The 21,068-nt window shown below is 39.1% G+C and overlaps 1 protein-coding gene and 1 long non-coding RNA gene across 6 annotated transcripts in view; one reads left to right on the top strand and one right to left on the bottom strand.

Annotated features, from left to right (window-relative positions):
- CEP120 (centrosomal protein 120) overlaps positions 1-21,068 on the top strand; it is an 82,380-nt gene that overhangs the window by 29,968 nt on the left and 31,344 nt on the right. For all 5 annotated transcript variants that reach the window (XM_082724882.1, XM_082724883.1, XM_082724885.1 and 2 more), the window contains 9 exons: positions 3,664-3,861; positions 4,694-4,921; positions 6,204-6,420; positions 7,519-7,696; positions 10,916-11,065; positions 11,821-12,003; positions 14,176-14,272; positions 14,372-14,524; positions 15,038-15,127. In XM_082724882.1, the coding sequence (XP_082581008.1) occupies positions 3,664-3,861; positions 4,694-4,921; positions 6,204-6,420; positions 7,519-7,696; positions 10,916-11,065; positions 11,821-12,003; positions 14,176-14,272; positions 14,372-14,524; positions 15,038-15,127 (1,494 nt within the window). The remainder of the gene's footprint in view (positions 1-3,663; positions 3,862-4,693; positions 4,922-6,203; positions 6,421-7,518; positions 7,697-10,915; positions 11,066-11,820; positions 12,004-14,175; positions 14,273-14,371; positions 14,525-15,037; positions 15,128-21,068) is intronic.
- LOC309861728 overlaps positions 14,508-21,068 on the bottom strand; it is a 106,042-nt gene continuing 99,481 nt past the window's right edge. The window contains exon 2 of the long non-coding RNA XR_014310157.1: positions 14,508-14,826. This is a non-coding gene — a long non-coding RNA (uncharacterized lncRNA). The remainder of the gene's footprint in view (positions 14,827-21,068) is intronic.

Genomic DNA, 21,068 nt, shown 5'->3' with positions numbered 1-21,068 from the left:
AAGTCCTGGTCTCTCTCCAGGAACATACTTAATCCCTCGAGGTTACCAGCTGTACAAGCAACCCCAGGAAGTAGCCTGAGGGAGAGTGCTCCGGGCCTGGTGGTCTCGGTGCCCTCAGCAAGGAGAGCAGGGACACTCACGACCCCTGCCAACGTTGCCTCCTTCCAAAATGAGCTGTCCTTCCATCGTTTTTCTCAAGATCCAGCCCACTTTCTCAACATTATATTGGTCTATAGCAGCTGAAATAATAATTTCGAAAATAGAGAAAATGGCTTATGACTTCAATTTTTACTGTACTATTAACTTCCTCAGAGGTACAAAGCTCCCACAAGGTCCACGTTTATAAGTGAAATACCTGATAGTGACCATATATATGCACATGACTTGGAAGAGTGTCAGGTAACACTTTTTCTCAGGAAATATTTAAAATTTTTCATTACATATTCATGCTTTTGGCTCTCTCCATCAGTTTCTCTCTTTTTCTTCATAAAGCCCTGCTTATGAATTGCTCCACCTTAATATGCCGTTCCTGCTGGGGGAAGGTCCGATGTCACTGCCTTCATTAACCACATCAGGGTACACGTTAGATAATGAGGCTGTTCTATTTTTACTGTGTTATTAAGTAGATACAAAGGCATTTTACATTACCACTTTAATTTTTTTCAACTCTTCTGGGTGGCATAATTGTTCCTCATCATTTACTGTGTGTCCTTTTCTATGGACCAGGGATTATGCTAACTACTGTGTTTAATCCTCCCACAACTTTAGGGGATTATTATTTTCATTTTCAAGATCAGGAAACCATTTCTTAGGAAAGTTTTACAGCTAAGTAAAGGGCCTGCGTATTTCTGGACATAGAGTCACCTCCCTTATTCTCTTGTTCCAGTATTATGCTCTCTTCCCTCTTACACGGTTTTGGAGTAAGATGGATTGTTATGGGGCTTGCGTTCTCTCTGCTTACTCACTGCTTATTAGCTGGCTCCTCCAGTTTAGGTACCGTAACCTTTCTGAGGCTTGAGTTTTCTCAGGAGTCGAGTGGCGATAATACCAACTTACCATATAAGGATGAGGGATGAGATAATATAACCAAAATGACTATCATGTAGTTTGTATGTGTGAAGCTACATTTGTACAGTAAAAGCTTGTTGAGAGTAATTGACTTATTGAATCCACAACTAAAACAGCTCTTCGTAATACAAGATGACTTACTGGGACCAGTCACTCCGTTTAGTTTTTAAAAACTCAAAAACCAGATTGATGACTGACCATTGGCTCCTCTGCTAAAAAGGAAGCCGAACAGTTTTTTCTCAAGAGTAAACCGAACTAGCGTGGAATCCAGCAATGTCAATGCTAGGTGTGAATCAGAAGAACTGAAAGCAGGTGTAAAAATGAAACGTGCACAGCAACGTAGTAAGCAGTATTCACAGTTTCCAAAAGGTGAAAACAACCCAGCTGTCCGCCACTGGATGAATGGATAAACCAAATGCATGTCCGTACAATGGAATATTACGCGACTGTAATGGAACAGGGTGCTGACAGGTGCTGCAGTGTAGGCAGACTTTGAAAGCATGCCAAGTGAAAGAAGCTGGACACACAAGGCCACCTGATGTGTGCTTGCATTTATATGAAATAGACTAGCATAGGTGAATCCATAGAGACCCAAAGCAGATGGGTGCTTTTCTGGGGCTGGAGGAGAGGGGGAATGGAGACTACTAATGAGACTACTCTCAACAAGCTTTTACTTCATGGGTGCGGTATTTGTCCTGGGAATGATGAGAGCATTCTGGAACCAGATGTGACCAGTGCACGCACAGCCTTATGAATGTACTCAGTGTTACTGAGGTGCATGCTTTGTAATCGTTAAAATGGCACATTTTCTGTTACATGTATTTTACAATAATGAAAAAACATAAAAAATTGAACCCAGTAATCTAGTTATCTTTTGATATTGTTTCCTTTTTTCATTATGTATAGACAAGCCAAGGGTTTTATAAATTAGCCATTTAGTTTTTTCCTCAAGCTAGTGAGAAATGTAGTGTGAGAAAGCACCAAGCAACAAATAAAGGTAAGAAATAATACCTTTTCAGGTGCTCCTCAGTGACTCAGGACATGTGCTGTCCTGTTGCAGAACGGAGGAATGAGTTAGGAGCAGGAGGACTGGGTGGTTTTCTTAATATTGAATGTCGAAGGTTAAAAAAATTACCTTCCAAATACAAAGATGTTAAAGGATTTTTGAAAGAATCTTTTTAGTGGGAATTAACTTAAAATTAAATATATTGTGAAATATTTAAGGGCTATCTTTAGTTCTTAAGATTTTTTTTTTTTTGCTTTCTGATGATGGAAGAAACAAAAGTCTTGTCTAATTAAACTCTGAAATAGTCACTGGTAAGGATACTATATTTTTGCCTCAGAGCTTTTCCTGAGCACAGCTCAGTTGTGCACAGCTGATTCTGTGCTATGTGGTGGAGTTGTCCTATTGAACCAGTATTCTCTCTTCCAGTCCTTCCAACAAGCCTAAAAGAAACGGAGGTACAGATTGATAGAGTAGTTAGTAGTACTGTGAAGTCCAAAGCTTCACAGTAACCCATGGATGGAACCAGAATTGGGGGCTTAATCCAGAATCTGTTCTTAACAACTGTAGGTATAGAAGTGCTGGCTCTCTATAGATAGACTAAAACCTACTCAAATACAGTTGGATGTATGGGGTTCAAGTAAGCATTTACTTCACATACAAAAATATATATGAAACAAGAGTCGTTGAGTATCTGCTGTGTTATTTCACACAAGACCAGTGACTATTGAATGTGGGGCTGTTTTATTCTAAGTGGTTAATTCTTTTATTGTCACGAACTCTACAAGCTGTCCTGTAACTCTGCTTGGCCTAAAAGGATGTCTTAGGTAACTGTCATGTCAGGATATAGTTATTTAACAGCCCTGTTGTATGATCACTAGGATATATTCAAAACCCATCGATGAACACAACCACTGTCTTTTTAACAGTGTGCTAGTGAGCACTTGGTCTGTTAGATGACTCCATATTGTATTGTCCAAGAATCCACGTCTTTGCCATGAGTGGCTATGAAAGTACAAACTTTGCTAAGTAACACTCCCATTAAAGCAAGTGTCTTTTTGCAACTATTAATTTATAGTTTTCCCAGTTTGGACAGATTGGCTAGAAAGCGTATTTTGTGAAGGCCTGGGCTAAGGTGTTACATTTAATAGTCTAGATTACAGTTGTGTAAAACCCTTCTCTTAGGAATGAAGAGGGTGGGAGAGTGAGAATAAGATGAAATAAGGTAAATGGAAATAAAGAAAGCTCAGTTTAAAATACTTGACCACTTCCTTCTAAAGAACTTCCATGTATTCGTTCATGGATCAGTTGAATGAAAAGTAAACTTGAAAACAACAGAAGTCTCTAAAAATGTTTTAGTCTCTGGGCTTTTCTGAAATAAGCCTTGAAACATTAAACCGATCATTTGGCTGTAATTTTTCAGAGATGTAGGAATTCTGAGTGAATAATTGTAGACTTAGAAGTTTAAAAAAAAAATCAGTATTTTAGCAGATATCTTAAAGTTTGTCTTCAAGATAGATCTTTAAGCAGATATCTTAAAGACATGCGTGGTTTACAAATTAATACTCTCTTCTTTTTCCTTGAATGTTTAGTTAATTCCATGTACCATGAAGCTTCCAGAAAGACAGCCTGAATTTTTCTTTTACTATTCTTTGCTGGGAAATGATGTTACAAATGAACCCTTCAATGATTTAATCAACCCAAACTTTGAGCCAGAGAGAGCATCTGTTCGAATACGTAGCAGCATAGAAATTCTTCGTGTTTACCTGGCTCTTCAGTCTAAACTACAGGTAAGCATTGCAGAAAGTTGCTTTTATTTTAGTTTAGTTTTATTATTTATTTGTTTGCTTGTTTATTTATTTTGACACAGAGAGACAATGAGAGAGGGAACACAAATAGTTGCCAAATAGGGCAGGATCCACTAACTTACTTATCTTTTTAGAACTGTGTTTAAATTAATGTTGAAATGGAAATAGAAAAAAAATGCTTGAAGTATTAGTTTTCTGTTTACATGCATGTATTAATGATACAGTTTGTGAAATAGCATAGTAAAATATTAAAGTAACCATAACTCCTAAAAGAGAGAAGAGTGGTAATTTATGAGTATGTAGTAGTGAGAGAAAAAAAAATGGAGGCAAATGGCTTTATTATTGGGTTCTTTTTTTTTTTTTTTAAGATTTTATTTATTTATTTGACAGAGAGAGCACAAGCAGGCAGACAGGCAAGCAGAGAGAGAGAGAGAACCAGACTCCCTGCTGAGCAGAGAGCCCGATGTGGGGCTTGATCCCAGAACCCTGGGATCATGACCTGAGCTGAAGGCAGAGGCTTTAACCACTGAGCCACCCAGGTGCCCCTATTATTGAGTTCTTAGTAAACTTTGTGCCTTATTAACAATGTTAACCATCAAGTATAAGAATCTGTTAGTCAGACTTCGTGCTGAGCGTGAGTGCAGAGCTGGATATGGGGCTCGATCCCATGACCCCGAGATGACCTGAGCCAAAACCAAGAGTTGGATGCTCACTGACTGAGCCACCCAGGCGCCCTTAACTATCTGTTAAGTTTCTGTGTTTAGGAGACGGGAGAGAATATTAAGCTTCTTTTGATTTTTCTCTTTCACATTAGATCCATCTTTGCTGTGGAGACCAGTCACTTGGAAGTACAGAGGTACCCTTAACTGGACTCCTGAAAAAAGGGAGTACAGAAATCAACCAGCGCCCAGTCACAGTCGAGGGTGCTTTTATTCTTGACCCTCCAAACCGAGCCAAACAAAAGCTTGCGCCTATTCCTGTGGAGCTAGCCCCGACTGTCGGCGTGTCTGTGGCTCTGCAGAGAGAAGGCATAGACGCCCAGGCAAGTGGTGACCCTCCAGCCCCTCCTCCAGATTTTGCGGTGTCACTTGGGACTGCTCCTAAAAGCTGAACTTCCATAGAGCTACCTTGCGTAGGAAACTGTTATTATTAATTAGTGGCCTACGTTATACGATAACTTCCTTTCTGAAAAGTACCGTAGCTTCCCAACTCTGCTTCATTATGTATTTATAGAGTCTATGTGTGCAGTTTTGTTTTGTTTTGTTTTCTTAAGGATTTTATTTATTAGAGAGAGAGCGCGAACAGGAGGGAGAGGCAGAGGGAGAGCAAAATGCAGACTCCCGGCTAAGCAGGGAACCCAATGTGGGGCTTGATCCCAAAACCTGGAGATCATGACCTGAGCTAAAGGCAGACGCTTAACTGACTGAGCCACCCAGATGCCCTCTGCTCTTTTTTTTTTTTTTTTTTTTAAGATTTATTTATTTTTAGATAGGAGGGTACAAAATGAGAAAATCTCAAGCAGACTCCTAGATGCCCCCATACTGTCTGCTCATGTAGTAGGAACCATTCCCCCCAACCCCAGCTCCTGGTCAGTCACTGCCAAAAAAGGAACTCCTGGGAAAGAGAATGTCGTTAGACCTAGTTTCTGGGAATCTGTGTTGATGGTAATGGTTTCAGTTGACTGCTGGAGCCAAGACAAAGTTCTTGGTTCATTGGTGCTTTATGGTCCTCATACTGTCTTTAGGCAACAGAGATCGGTATTTGTTCAGATGTAAAAACATTTTTTGATTCTATATAATCAACTTTAGGGTACTGTTCTTTTGAGGAACTGATCTTTAGGTAGGTTATGAGTTGAAGGTAGAAAAACTGAAGCAAGAGTTTAAGTATGTGCATATACGTGTATGTGTGTGTGTACGTATGTATATATCTTTAGAAGAAAGTTGAACAAAGGAGAGGAAGAAAATCAATTTAGATGTGTTTTTGTTTGAGTAACAGGCCTCCATTGTGTTCATTGCCGTGGTAATAACGATTCCCAGGGACACCTGGCCTGACTTGTTATATCAAATATCCCTTCTTACCAGTTAGGATGCAATTTGGTACTCAGCTCTGGATATCATATTTCCTTCCTGTTCATCTTCCTTTTTCTGGTCCTAGATGCTATAAGAAAATTTGCAAATTATGAAGAAAAATAGACTAGGAATATCCAAACTGGGAAAGGAAGCTTATATTTTTAAAAAAACAACGTCACGTTTTTTGCTTAATTATGGAAAAGTGCTTAAGGAAAGTGCTTTGCAAATTATACTTTATTTAAAAATTGTTTTTAGTCTTTAATTGAGTTAAAGACCCAGAATGAACATGAACTACAGCATTCAAAGAAGCAAGTTTTAACTCCTATAAAAGAGAAGACACTCACTGGGCCAAAGTCACCAAGTGTGTCCCCTGTTCCACCTCAAAACCCATCACCTCCCACAAAAGATGATGCAACAGGAAGTGAAGTGGAAAGCTTACAGTATGATAAGGACACAAAACCAAATCCAAAGGGTAAGATGTTCTTTCTATAGATATTCTAGGTGTGCATTTATAGCCATCTAATTAATGATTAAGAGAGTTTTCACGGTTTGTAAGTAAATGGTGAGCTTTTTTTTTTAAAGAGTCAATGATGCTTGGTGATGTAAAAAAAAAAAAAAAGATCAGTTTAAATTGAATTAAATTTAAATTGAGTTTATAACTTCATCATAGAATTTGCTAAAAGGTAAGAGAATTTTTCTATTACTTTTATTTTAGAAGCAATAGTTTATTCAGAAGAAATTACAGAAAGTTCTTTTGAACATATTTTTAACTAGTAAACACTTAAACATTGTGAATTCATTGGAATTTGAGGGAGAAGAGCTTACTGCCTACGGCAGTAATCATTACACTCATTGTTTGATCGTACAGTTAAGGGAGAGACTCGGAATGGTTTTACCTGGTTTTAAAAACTTTTCCCATCTGCTGCATGAGGGTCTGCGGTTGGATTTCGTAGTGAAAGTAATTAGAGTAGTGGGGGATTAGCAGTGAAGGGTTAAGGTGGAGCTTTTCACTTGGTCACCAAATAGCTGTAGGACTTGAACTACTTGCTAAACCTCTCTGGTCTGTAATAGGATTGCACTAGATGGCTCTTTCTGTTAGACTACAACATATGTGCCTAAAATAGCCAAAGCTACTTCTTAAAAAGTGATGTTGTTATTATCTGCCCTAAGCCTCAAGTACAGCCCTTCAAATATTAAGTGTTGTTGCTGCCTCTTGGAAAGAAGTTGGTGCCTGCCAGGCTGAAGGCATACATCCCTGCAACAGTAGACAGTAGCATATGCTTTTATGTTTTCATGCTGTGTGAAGAAGAGTAAGCTCTTTTTTACATGGTTCTAAGATGGGATTGAAAGCCTCCCTTGTTTTGGGTAAGTTACTTTAAGAAGTTGATGGCTCAGTTCATATGTTCACAGAGGCAAGTGACCAAATTCCTTGCTTGAAGGTAAATGAGGTATCTTTTTTTAAAAGTGCCATACTTCATGTAAAGGGAGATATTTGTAAGTGATGTAAATAACTTAAGAGAAACGGTTACCAAGTGGAATTTTTTCTTTGGAATTTTTGTGTTCATTCTAGCCGTTGGTCCTTCCATACCTGCTTCTGTGGCCCAGCCAGTGCCCGCATCCCATGCTTCAGAAACAGCCTCAGGACAGAAGATTGCTGTGCCGGCGACATCACATCATTTTTGCTTTTCAATAGACTTAAGGAGTATCCATGATTTGGAAGTTGGTTTTCCAATCAACTGTATATTAAGGTGTGATCTGATTTTGTCCCCAAGTATTATTTTCTGAAGAGCAATACCTTTCCTCTCTTTGGGAATTGCAGCAGGACAACTCTCACCAGAGACATTCAAACAATTGTTAAACCCCTGAACTGAAAAGGAGGCCAGGCTCTTTCATAATGACTGACTTAAACCAGGGTGGCATTGGTGGTAGGAGAGCTAATACTAATTGTAGGTATTGATGACAGTTGATTCAGGCTTCTTTGTTAAAACAAAACAAAACAAAGTGACTCTTGAGCTTAAAAGTGGTTGTTTCTAGAAAAGGGACCATAGGTCAAAGTAAGGGAAGTATAGTATCTGACTTTTCTTTTTCTTTTTTTTTTTTTTAAAGTTTTTTATTTATTTATTGACAGAGATCACAAGTAGGCAGAGAGGCAGGCAGAGAGAGAGGAGGAAGCAGGCTCCCCACTGAGCGGAGAGCCCCATGCAGGGCTTGGCCCCAGGATCCTGGGATCATGACCTGAGCCGAAGGCAGAGGCCTTTACCCACTGAGCCACCCAGGTGCTCCAGTATCTAACTTTTCTATAAAATTCTATTATAATGGGAGGTTGTAGTCTATTACCTACACTTGGTAACTGAAACTGTTAAGAACCATACTTACAGAAGCACAAGTGGAATGTGTTCACCCCGTTCCATGTACAAAATTGAACTACGTATATATTTTAGTCAGTTAAATGGTCTTACTAGCTTGGTTTATTTTATCTTTTTTTTAGATTTTACTTAGTTATTTGACACAGAGAGAGAGACAGTGAGAGAGCACAAGCAGGTAGAGTGGCAGGCAGGCAGGCAGAGGGAAAGGGAGCAGGCTCCCTGCTGAGCAAGGAGCCTGATGTGGGGCTCAATCCCAGGACCCTGGGATCATGCCCTGAGCCGAAGGCAGAGGCTTGAACCCACTGAGCCACCCAGGTGCCCTCACTAGCTTGTTTTTAATAATAATAAATTTTCATCGGGCGCCTGGGTGGCTCAGTGGGTTAAGCTGCTGCCTTCGGCTCAGGTCATGATCTCAGGGTCCTGGGATCGAGTCCCGCATCGGGCTCCCTGCTTGGCGGGGGGCCTGCTTCCCTTCCTCTCTCTCTGCCTGTCTCTCTGCCTACTTGTGATCTCTCTCTGTCAAATAAATAAATAAAATCTTTAAAAAAATAAAATAAAAATAAAAAAAAATAATAAATTTTCATCAACTTTCTGGCTGAAATTTATATTAAATGTAATACAATAATGTGTTTCAGTTTGGAGTATTTAGTTTTTCCTTATACATGTCTTTGGAGCAGGCATTAGCATTTCTAATAAAGTTGTTGCTACTTATGTTTTTAAAATGTGAAAATCTTTTCTGTCATTTGGGATTTCCGTTGGCAGAAATGTTCACCACTACACAGTGCTCCCTGATGGTATTAAGGCATACCTGCTTTGCCGATGCATAAATTAACTCATACTTGTATCTCATTTTTCAGTTGTTAGATTTCCAAAATCCTCTGGACTTTGGTGTGAATAACGGACAGAATCAAAGGGACTCAACACTGAGTCTGATTGTGAATTCACAGAACAGGTGTCTCTCTGTCACAGCTTGTTTTGCTTTTTGCCTCTTGTTAGAGGCCGAGAATCATTATGAAAATGGAGCCCCCCCCCCCAAAAAAAAGGCTTATCTCACAAATAGAGCTTTTCTCAGAGGGTTTCTAAAACATCCCTTAAAATGGTTTTTAGAAATAGAATTATTATTGACTTTCTACTTTACCTTTTTGTCTTTTTCCCTCTAGTTTTCTAACTGAGATCTCTTTACTGCTGCTGGTAGAGACTGTGACCTCAGGGTGCTTAGAGATGTTGTTAGCCAGAGCATAGAAATACTGATAATGTGAAATTAGAAGCTGTGAGGGGGAAGCCTTGAACCAGCCCACTTAGTAGGTACTCGTAGTTTTTGTGGTTCAGTCCTGTCCTGCAGGCCATCATTGAATCATGAATACCTGTGTGCCTGATGTTAGGGGGTTTATGGGTCATATAAACAAAGTGCTCAGCCTCGTGAAGAAGACACATTGAGAAGGAGGTTAACACATGAGGGAGGCCAGAAGTCCAGTTGGCAAAGAAAAGGGGGAGAGTACCATAAACCAATGGTACAGGTAAGATTCATTTACACACCCTGCATGGAATTCACTTGATGATAAGGGCCATTGGTTCTGTCTTGGAAGTCATTTTATGGCTTTTTAAAAAACACTTTACCTTTGAGTTTGAGAAATCTTATGGTGTTGTACTATCATGAACTATCATGAAACTGCAGTTGGCAACTGCATAATGGGATTTATGAGATGACCTGATTTCAGTGATGTGTAATTATGTATGAAGTGAGTGCGGGCACAGGATTCTTAGTTGTAGGAAAAGGAGTTTTCACTACTAGGCTTTAAGCCCCAGTTTTCCTAATGGATAACAAGGTAGAAGATGAAATTTAAGTGAGCATTATGTTGTCAATACAAAGTAAGTGCTGCAGTAGGCAGGCAGCCTCCCATTTAATCTGGTGCGGCTTCTGCGATGACAGGAAGAAAGACTTGGTACTCATTGACTCATCTGCTTTCATCCTTGATTTTCAAAGACAGAATGCCAGGGGTGCACCCTTTTGGTGCTGACTAGGAGTTTTTTTAGTCCATAAACATCAAGAGATTATTGAATAAAGAAAATAAGTTTTGAAATTAAATTCAGCAAGTATTTCTTGAATGTTTATTATGTGCCCCAAACTGTTTATTTGTTCCTGAGATGGCACAGATAAAAAACATGGGACCCTGTGCCCTCAAGGAACTCCTAAACAAATAGCAGCTTGGTCTTTGTTTAGTGGCCTCATTGTCCTTCCTAAATCTTAGTCTTGCTTAGAATGTGTCAAAATGATCAGCTCTTCCTTATTTGGTGTCATTGCCTTCAAAATACCAAAATTCTTCCCCAGAAGGTCATTCTAGGATCACTTGTAAAGCAGCTTTGGGAACTACTGCTGTACACAGAATGCTTTTCTCTAGAACTGCTACAGTTTCTATGTCAACATTGACAGTATTGGCAGTATTTTAAAGTTGGTGTTAGGCCTAAAACCATCATGTACTTGTACCATCGACCAATTTTAAAAAATGTATTTGTTCATTATATTCATAGTATATTTTTAAAAAACAGACTAAGTTTTATCTGTCAAGTGTATCATAGGACTTTGTTTTTCTTACATTCTAGGTACTCCTATCCATTCTTTGGTAGCGCAGCTCCCATTATGACTAATCCTCCCATAGAAGTTCGCAAAAACATGGAGGTTTTTCTTCCACAGTCTTACTGTGCATTTGATTTCGCAACTCTCCCTCATCAGCTGCAGGATACCTTCTTAAGGTAATACACTTACGGTGCGTATGCTCTGAAGTCAGTCTGGAAAATTGATACCCTGTTAACAAGAGGAATTCCTAGAGTTTTAGACTCACATCAGTCAGTGCGTTTGAAAACCTAGAAAAAAAACCACAAACAAAAAAACCTAGAAATAAATGTGCTAAGAAGGGCGGTGACGTTTGTCCTTCTGCTGTCAGGTTTTAATGTAGTTATGGAGGTTCTTTGTAGATTTTCGTGTCTTATTTGTCTTGATTTGCATGGAAGACTTGTGTTAATACAGTCTATGAGTAAAGAAGAAACTCTGAAAAGTATTCTCGTTTTTTTGTTAATATGTGAAGATAAATACGAGCAAGCTATTTACTTTTTATTCTTGCTTCACCAGTTGACTGTAGTGTATTGCTTGCTTTTTCTGATTGGTCATCTGTATAAAATGGAGGTGTTAATCCAGCCGTCTGAATTGGATTTGTGAAGAAAAGTGAGATCAGAAATGTCTTCTTACTTTCTCAGGGTATCGCCATTCAAATTTGCATATTAATTTAAAGAGAAGGAGGAAGAAAAAAAAGAATGGTATTTGAAGGGTTTTCTTTATTGCACAGAAAGAGATGTTGAAAATGTGATAGTATTTTCTGTTTGTTACCTATGGAATTGAGCCTTTCTGATCCAGGTAACAAACCATCTCTGAATACATTCAGGAAACTCAAAGATGTCCGTGCCTTAGTTCAGAACTGATAGTTACGAACACTGGTTTCTCTTTTCCTTAGGATTCCATTGCTGGTTGAATTATGGCACAAGGATAAAATGAGTAAAGATTTACTTCTGGGGATCGCCAGAATCCAGCTTTCTAACGTCCTGTCTTCAGAAAAAACTCGCTTTTTAGGTTCCAGTGGTGAACAGTGTTGGCGTCAGACTTACAGTGAAAGTGTGCCTTTCATAGCTGCACAGGGGTAATGGATTTCCCAGAACTGGCCTTCCCTTGCCTTTTCTTCTCATTAGCTGGCTACAGCCTTGTCCTTTCCTGTCATTTTTGTTCTCATATGGGGTCTATATTCTCCTTTGCTATCTAGCCCCCTGTAGCTTTCAGGTACCACCATACCCTGTGATACTGTTAACATTCAGGCTCTTAAGTATTTCCCACCCACCCGCCTTAAGCCTGACAGTTGTAAATTCTGGCCTTTTTTTTTTTCTTTTTTGGTAAGTCAAGGTCAAATTTATGATCCATTGTTACATTGTCTTGTATTGGGAGTGACTGTTGTTCTACTTGACAATATTTCAACTTCTGCTTTAATTCTAATTGCTGAGAATGTTACAAATGTTTGGCACTTTAAGAAGAGTATTGTTTTTCTGCCCTGGGCTTTATTACCACAGTGAAAAACTGAAGTTCACATGTCTTCCACAAAAGACATCTTTTGAGCTTTTTAAATTTAGTAACAGAAGTTTAAATAAACTTGAACATTATACATCACATACTTGGAGTTTTGAAGCATAATTAGAATGTAGAAAGAAATCAGGATCAGTAAAAAGCTGTGGTCCTAAAAGTAATGTTGAAATCCCTTCCCTTACTCTTCGCCACCTCTACTTACTTCCAGGGAGTGAAGAGTTGAATAAAACTGACTTATTTGGAGGAACTGGGAACAGGTATTTTACAGTGTCAGTTATTCTGCTGAACTGAAAATTATTCTAAAAATACCATTCTTGGGACACCTGGGTGACTCAGTTGGTTAAGTGCCTGCCTTCGGCTCAGGTCATGATCCCGGAATCCTGGGGTGGAGCCTTGCATCGGGCTTCTTGCTCAGCAGGGAGCCTGCTGCTCCCTCTCACACTACTCCTGCTTGTGTTCCTTCTCCAGCTCTGTCAAATAAACAAAATTTTTTTTCCAAAAGATTTTATTTATTTATTTATTTGACAGGGAAAGAGCACAAGTAGGCTGAGAGGCAGGCAGAGAGAGAGGGGGAAGCGGGCTCCCCACGGAGCAGAGAGCCCGATGTGGGGCTTGATCTCACGAACCTGAGATCATGACCTGAGCTGAAGGCAGAGGCTTAACCCTCTGAGCCACCCACGCACCCCAAATAAAAAAAATCTTAAAAAAAAAATAATAATAACCATGGTTTGGTCACATAAGTAGGAAATCATGAAAATAATCAGATCATTATGAGTTCTTTTAAATCTGTGGGTTATAAACATTAATTTTTATTGCCCTGCTCTGTAGACAGAAACGTTTTAGGACACTTAGGTAAGACAGTGCTTAATTTTGCTTTATTCATGTCTTCTAAAGGCTATGAGATTAGAAGAAAATGTAAAAATTGATTATTAAAGGTTTGCATGTGTGGGTTCCATTCACTGAAGTTGTGTTTGACCAAGGATTTATGGAACAGATAGATTTAGACAAAGCTACATTTCTTGTAGCCAAGATTGTATTCTCCTCTAACAGTTTTGTAAATGCACCTAGTAGTTCTCTGATAGAGAAATCCTTATTGTAATAATTACATATGATTAACAAATATTTAGGAATTATCCTGAAGCAACACTCACATCCAGTAAAAGATTTATGTACAAGTGCTTCGTCCAAGGGAAAAGGTAGAATAAGAATTCAGAATAATCTTTATATAATCAAGATGAGGGGAATTGTTTTTTTTCTTAATTTTACTATGTAAATTCATTAGGATATTGTATTGGTATTAAAGCATACACTGAGTTAATGTTGATGACCTCAGAAAAGTGCTCCAGGTGGAAATGGAGAGAGGGACAGAATGGTTTGATCTTAACGTGCATGAGTGCATGTCCCTCTGCACATGCAGAAAACGGAAGAGAGGAAGGAAATGAAAGCTCAGTAATGATTACCTACCGACATTAGGTTTTTACATTTTTCTACATCTACAGTGTTAGAGGTCATTTTAAAATAAATGTGGGTATGTGCTAATTAGAGTGTTTATGCTCAAGTATGATCCTGTATGTGGAAGGTCTTGATTGAAGCCCAGAGAACTTAACTGCAGTTGGAGTAGCGAGAGTGTCAGGTTTAAGAAATGTGACCGAGTCACTGTATAGCATTGGGGAAATAAACGAAGCAATAATGGGAAAGGGTTTCCATGAATTTTAAGATATTTCTGATCCATCTGTAGGTCAAACAACAGGATAATGGATCTTTCTTACACAGTAACTCTCGAAGATTATGGACTCGTAAAAATGCGTGAGATCCTTGTCTCTGATTCGTCTCAGGTCAGTATCCCTGAAAATGAAACCTGACTCCTTACGGTGGATCTCCTGCACTGCGGGTGTGAGCGTGTGGGATTCATTTCATTTTTGTTCCGATGTCAGGGTTTATCTGCTGTGCAGCAAAAGCCACCTTCCGTTCCTCCGGCACCTTGTCCTTCAGAAGTCCAGACAGAGCCTCGAGAAACCTTAGAATACAAAGCTGCTCTGGAGCTGGAAATGTGGAAAGAGATGCAGGAAGACATTTTTGAAAATCAGGTGACTTTATCCACTGACTACATTGCTTTTCTTCTCCGTAAGGCTTTTCTCTCTCTGTCCATTGGGTACCCTACCCAGTCCCTCTGAATATCCAGAATGCTTTGCTCTTACAGAAAAACAATAAAAAAGTACTCCATAAATGACAAGTGGGCAGAAGCTACACAGAATTCCCCTGAACTTTCTCTGTGACTCTGGGGCAGTATTCGGACTGAAGGTTACAAGGCAAAGTTTGAATACTTGAATGTTTCCTTTAGTTTTAGGCCCTCGTGTAGCGTTCCCTCCTGGAGCCTGGAATCATCCTTCTGGAAACGAGAGTGAACAGGTCTTACGTTAGCTTTATTCTCATATGGGCATTCCTTGCCTAAGGCCTTCCCTTTGTTTAGTTTAGGAATAAAAGAGAATCCTGGAAGAAACATAGTGGTGAATAGTATTAATTCTTTACCACAGAACAGCTGATTTGTGTGCTGGAAATACTGATGTGTTTGCTGGGACTGTTTTGTCTTCCTCTTGTAGCTAAAGCAGAAGGAATTGGCTCATATGCAGGCTCTTGCAGAGGAATGGAAGAAAAGAGACCGGGAGAGAGAATCGCTTGTAAAGAAAAAGGTAATCGCATCTGTAGACATCAAAGGTGGAAAGGGAAACTATTAACGACAGTACCTGGTACATGCATTAAAGAAAATGTGTGGAATATTGAAGTTATAGTGGTTGTACACTGGCTTGGGTAAAGTGGATGAATGGGTCAGGAGTAGGAGGAAGGCCTTTCTCTTAAGCTGTTAGGTGCTTTTTCGATTTTGAACCCTGCAAATGTATTATTCTTTGAAAAAATTAATACTCTAGGAAAAAAGCCTACTTCTGTATGAAAAAAGAAAAGACATTTAAGTATATATAAATGTTATGATTTGTTAATAAAAAAAATCAGAAACTTAGAAGCCCTTTTAAAGAACTTAATTCTGGAAAAAATGACATCTTTAAAAGAAAATGAGACCATCTGATTTTAATCCAGAAAGCAGAAGTTCAGTACTTAACCTATTCACACTCAAGTTATTGTGTAAAACAAAAACCCCGAAAATTAGATGTGTTGCAAATACTGAAATTTAACTTTTGTATTAGTGGTTAATGATGTATCTATAAGTGGGAGAAGACACCAATGGCGGGATGGTTTGCTACACTTGACCAGGAGGCAGGAGCAGGGTACGGACTAGAATGTTTTTGGAAGTTACTTTATTTTCTTCTCTGACTTTAACCATTTCTTTTAATGGGTAATTACGGACATGCTAGGGGTTTGTTATTTTGTTTTTTTTTATATGCTTGGGTTTAAATCTGCTTTTAGTTTTTCCTCTCGGTGCTTCATTTTGGGTGTTTTTATAGCTGGGACTTCAGGTTCACCTATCTTTTCTTCTGAGGGTCTAAATTGCCATGAACCTAATTGAGCATAATTTTTCATTTCATATACTGCACTTTTCATCTTTGAAAGGTCCATTAGGACCTTTTTCCTTTCTTTTTTTTTTTTTAAACATATTCCACTTTTCCTCATGGTCATGTTTTCCTTTTTAGTATCTACAATATTTTTATAATATATTATCTACATATTCCAACATCTATATCATTTTGAGGTCCCTTTCTGTTGTTTTTTTCACCTGGTCATAGGTTACATTTTCTTCTTAGCATGATGGATAATTTTTTGTTAGATACCAGAAATTGTGAACTTTACATTGTCAGTTGATGGATCTTGTCATGACCTGATGTTACTTGGGATGAGTAGGATTCTTTAAATTTAGTTTGGCTAGGGTGAGTTGAGAACACCCCATTCTGCTTGGGCTCCATAGGATTATGTAGATGCCTGGTGTGTTACAGCATCTCTCCCATCGGACAGGTAGGAACGCACACTCCTCTCAGACCTGTCCGAGCTCTGGGAATGCTTCATCCTACAGCTTTCCAGTGGTAATGTCCCGGCCTTGCGGGGTTGTAGACTACTCTGCACATCTCTGGGGCTCACTTTCTCTGCATCTCCCTCTTCCCTCATGAACTTGACTCACCTCTGTCTCTTCACTCACCTATTGCCCCAACTCAGCCAGATTGTGAGGCTCTGCTGGGTCCCCCCTTCTCTGAACTAGTGTCTGGAAAATGCCTCTAGGAAGTGCACTAGAGTTCCTTTTTGGGCCTCATTTTTTTCTGCTCTGTCAGGGATGATGGTCCCAGGCCGCCCATTCTTCAGTGTGTGAAAGCAGTTGTTTTGTGTGGGTTGTTCCAGTTGTGTTTGGGGGAGGTCAGGGCAGTTAGTCTTCTGTGGGTAGACTGAGCAGAAGGCCCCCAAGCCTTTGACTTGAAAGGAACAGAACTTCATCTCCCTTAATTCTCAATCATTAAAAATGTGAAAAACCAGTGAGTTATAAGAAAAAGATAATAGGACTACTTTAAAGCATCTCTTCTTTAATATGCAAATAACCGAAATTAAAAAGTCAGAGGCCCTCACACAAACTTTATAGTATGTGTGTATTTGTATTAAATATGACTTGTATATTAAGTAGCATTTATAGTTCTCAAGTATCCTTTATGAATTGCATCTGAGTGAGCCATATAATATTTAAAGTTTTTGAATTTTTCATTTAGCTTTTAAGGCAAGACAAGTTTATTGGAGTTTCTTTTTTTTTTTTTTTTTTTTAATTTTTAAAGATTATTTATTTATTTATTTGACAGAGAGAGAACACAAGTAGTCAGACAGGCAAGCAGAGAGAGAGAGGGAACCAGGCTCCCTGCTAAGCAGAGAGCCTGATGTGGGGCTCAATCCCAGGACCCAGAGATCATGACCTGAGCCAAGGGCAGAGGCTTTAACCCACTGAGCAGCCCAGGCGCCCCAAGATGCGTTTATTGTTGTACCATTTTTTAAATGCTGTTGAAGAATTTTCCAGGGTTGAGGTTTGCAAAAGTCCAATCTTGAAACATTTTTTAGTTAATAATTTTGACAAATCCAGTTTGTGCCCTAATTGAGCTTTCTAGTGCCAAAAAAAAAGGAAAGAAAGAAAAAATCAGTTTTTATGTAATGAATTGAAAAAAAGTCATTTTTGGTTGGTTGTAATTTTGCTTTTTAATCTTCTCAATTGGCTTCCCATGTATACAATTTCTCCTACCATTTCAGCTTGAATTGACAAGCTTCTGACTAGTTAGTAAGAGCTCTGCTCAGAAAATGGAATATGATATTTGTCTAGTAAGTGGCTGAGCTGTTTATTTGAATTAGTCCCGTCAAAAAGTACATTGGATGTTGCCATTGTATTTCGACTGAAATACACTAAACAGTAACAAGTCATCTAGTGTAGGGTGTGCTTCATCTTACAAGAATATGGTCAACTCAGATGAGATCTGTTTTCTAAAACTTGATAAGTTACTGTAAAATTAAGTCCATTAGGGGAGAAAAAAACAATTTTTTCCTCAGTAGGATGAAACCTTTCAAGCTGAATTCTCTGAGAATCTCACTGTACTATTTTAGGTCTAAAATGTGTGAGCCTTTTCTGTTCATTCATTTTCACTTTATTTACCTGTTTTCTTCAATGTATAACTCTTTCAATACTTAGAAAGTTCATCTGAAGGAGTCTGGGTAATATTGGTGGAACATACTATGCAGCCATTTAAAGTTCTTCTTATTTCTGCTCTTTGGCACAAAATAACTAGTTAATAGTAAAATGGAACTCATCTGCTTATTATGAGGAACTTCCATCTTGCCTTACCAAAAAGATGCTAACTAGCTAATAGCCCACCAATTCAGGATGTAGTGGTGAAGGAGTATAGGTAGTAAATAAAACTACATGGAGTCAGATCTGCAAGACACCAGTATTTCATAATAACAAATTAATATTTTAAGCTTATGATAGGCATCTAATTGTATATATCCTTGTGGGTGATTGGGTTTATTAGTCTATCAGTTAATATTTTGTGGTCATCTTCTGGGACCATTTTGGAGGGATTATTTTGTTCCCTGAGAAGGAGCAGATTATTTTAGTGGAAATTTTTCTGTTTGATAAAATAATTTATTATTCTCTGGAGTCATACATAAACTTTCCCCCCAAATAAATGAAGGGTTAGTTAACCTTGAAACAGATAACATAATGACCTATATCTACCATCCACTTGGGGCCTTGAGGCCTTGTGGGAAAAGTGAAATATGCCAAATCTGTATTTCCAGAATCCAGTGTATTGCTAAAGACCTGGTTGTACAGACTGATGAGCTAAACCCAGTGATTGTTAAGTAATGAATGTGTCTTAAACTAATGTTGTATGAGTATGATACTCTGGTCTTGTCCTGCCTTCTGCATAGCTGACATCATGTTTCTTCTGTCTTCTGCATGACTTCCATCAGATAGCAAAAGATTGCTATCGTGTACCCACAAAGAAGGAAGACCTCAGTTCTACATAAGGGAATAATGTGAGGAAGTGTTTCATGGATAAGATAATGCTTTCACTTTGATACAGATTAGCAGATACTACTAGGTGGACTCAAGGGACATTCCAAACAAAGAAGTTTGAAATTGGCTTGGCGTTAAGAAAACTGTATGTAGTTTGATGTGGGAAGGAGGGAGGAGAGGGTATGCCTCAAGAAATAAGGTATAGAGAGGTTTATGGAATATAAATTCTCTTCTGTTCCATTTTGAGGAGGTTATACTTGATGCTGCAGACTTTCTCAGCCAGGGTTTCCTGAGAGAATTAAGGCCTAATGCCTGCCAGCATCCAAGGTTGCTGATGGATTAATTTTAGCCTGTGGGTCTATGTGTTGGTATAGTCGTGTGCCATTTTAAGAGGAGACAGAGAAAATACTTACTTGAATCATTTGTTATGTTCTGTGGTTCAGCTGGTAACCCAGCTTGGGAAAGGTAGAAATTTGAGAAACTTACTTTTTTTAATGAAGACTTTTATGTAAGAGAACAAGGAAATGAGATTTTCATTTTCAGACAGTTATTCTGGTGGAAGTCTAGTGGGCAGAGAGTGGAGGAGGGTAAAGCTCAAGTCAGGAAGACCAGGGAGGCAATAATAGATCTAAAAGGAGATGAAGGCCCAAAAGTCAGAGCTGTGATAAGGTGGTGGAGAAAAGCAGAATGGGAGTTAAAGAAAAGGCATTAACGAGGTTTACGATCTGAAGACTTAAGGAATACTCCCAGCTACCCTCCACTCCTCCTGCTTTCCCTGAACACTCTATTCCCTCTCCCTCATGCTCACCCAGTTTGGTCTTGCCCTTTCTAAAACACTTCTCTGCTTGACCTCTCCTCCTGTCTACTGAATTCACCCATCTCCCCCACTTTCGTGCTGAGCCATTTTTTCCCTTCAGCCTCTGCTGGGTTTATTGGCTTGCCCGAAGGCCCAGTCCTTAAATCTCTTTTCTGTTTTTACATTTCTTCAGGTGTTGTCATCCACTTTCTGACTGTCCTATACGAGTTAGGTAGAAGTACGTGTAGTGTACATAATACACATGTGTTATATATAACTTTTATCTGCTTGCATCCCCTGCGTCTTCCCTGGACTCTGCACTTGGCTGTTGACACTGTCTATTGACTGTCTCATAAGCAACTCAAATGTAACCTGCCTAAAAACAAGCTCTGTATCTCCCTCCTGTATAAGTTTGTTCCTGTTGATTCCACCTCTTAATAAATGGTGACACCTTTTACTCTGCTCCTCAGGCTACAGGCAAGTTATCCTTGACTCTCTGATTCCACATCTAGTTTATTAGCAAATCCTCATGGCTCCACGTTGGATATGTATCCTGGAAACAAACCACTTTGAGGTCCCTCCTTTATGACTTTATGTGTCTCACAGATGACTAGTTACTTCTTACTTCTTAACTCAGTATCCCTTTCTCTTTCCTGACCCCGGTAGCTCACTTCTGGTACCAGAAGTCAGACAATGCACTCCTTGACTTAAAAACCTGTGATGCTCCTCCTGGCACATAGAGTAAAACTCCCATGGTTTACTGGGTCCTACAAGGCCTCAAGGCCTTATGTGATCTACCTCCTGGCTGCCTCTGTGACCTCATTTCTGTCAGCCTGCTGCTACAGTTTGTTCTTAACAACCTGGCCTTCCCCCACCTCAGGATCTATGGAATGTCCTTTTGTTAGAAGTACTTTCTGGTCTCTGTTCAGGATAATCTTTCAGAAATATGCCTTCTTCCTTTGCTCCTGGCCACCAACTAGACACTCATTCTCCTTATTTTTATCCTGGCATTTACTTCAGATTACCTTAAATATCCACTTCCTTGTTCATAGTTGGGTCTTCCCTCAGAATATAAGTACCACAGGACTTTATTTTACCCATACCTGCTAGGTTTGCCATAAAAACTTGTTATTTAAATGATGGTGATTTCCAGTTTTTAAACATTTTTGAGTTTGAGATAATCTAGGGAGTAATGGCATATGCAGTAGATTCGAGGTCTGAATCTCTGGAAGGGGTTTTGACTTGGCAGTCTGGATTTGGGAGTTCTTCATATACGTGATGGTAGGTGCCTCAGGTCATCTGCAGAGGTCATGTAGCAGGAAAGGACACCTCCTGAGACAGAGCTCTGGGA

This window comes from Mustela nivalis (assembly GCF_964662115.1).
Source record: "Mustela nivalis genome assembly, chromosome: 3".
NCBI lineage: Eukaryota > Metazoa > Chordata > Mammalia > Carnivora > Mustelidae > Mustela > Mustela nivalis.
This window is presented reverse-complemented; position numbering and strand designations above follow the sequence as displayed.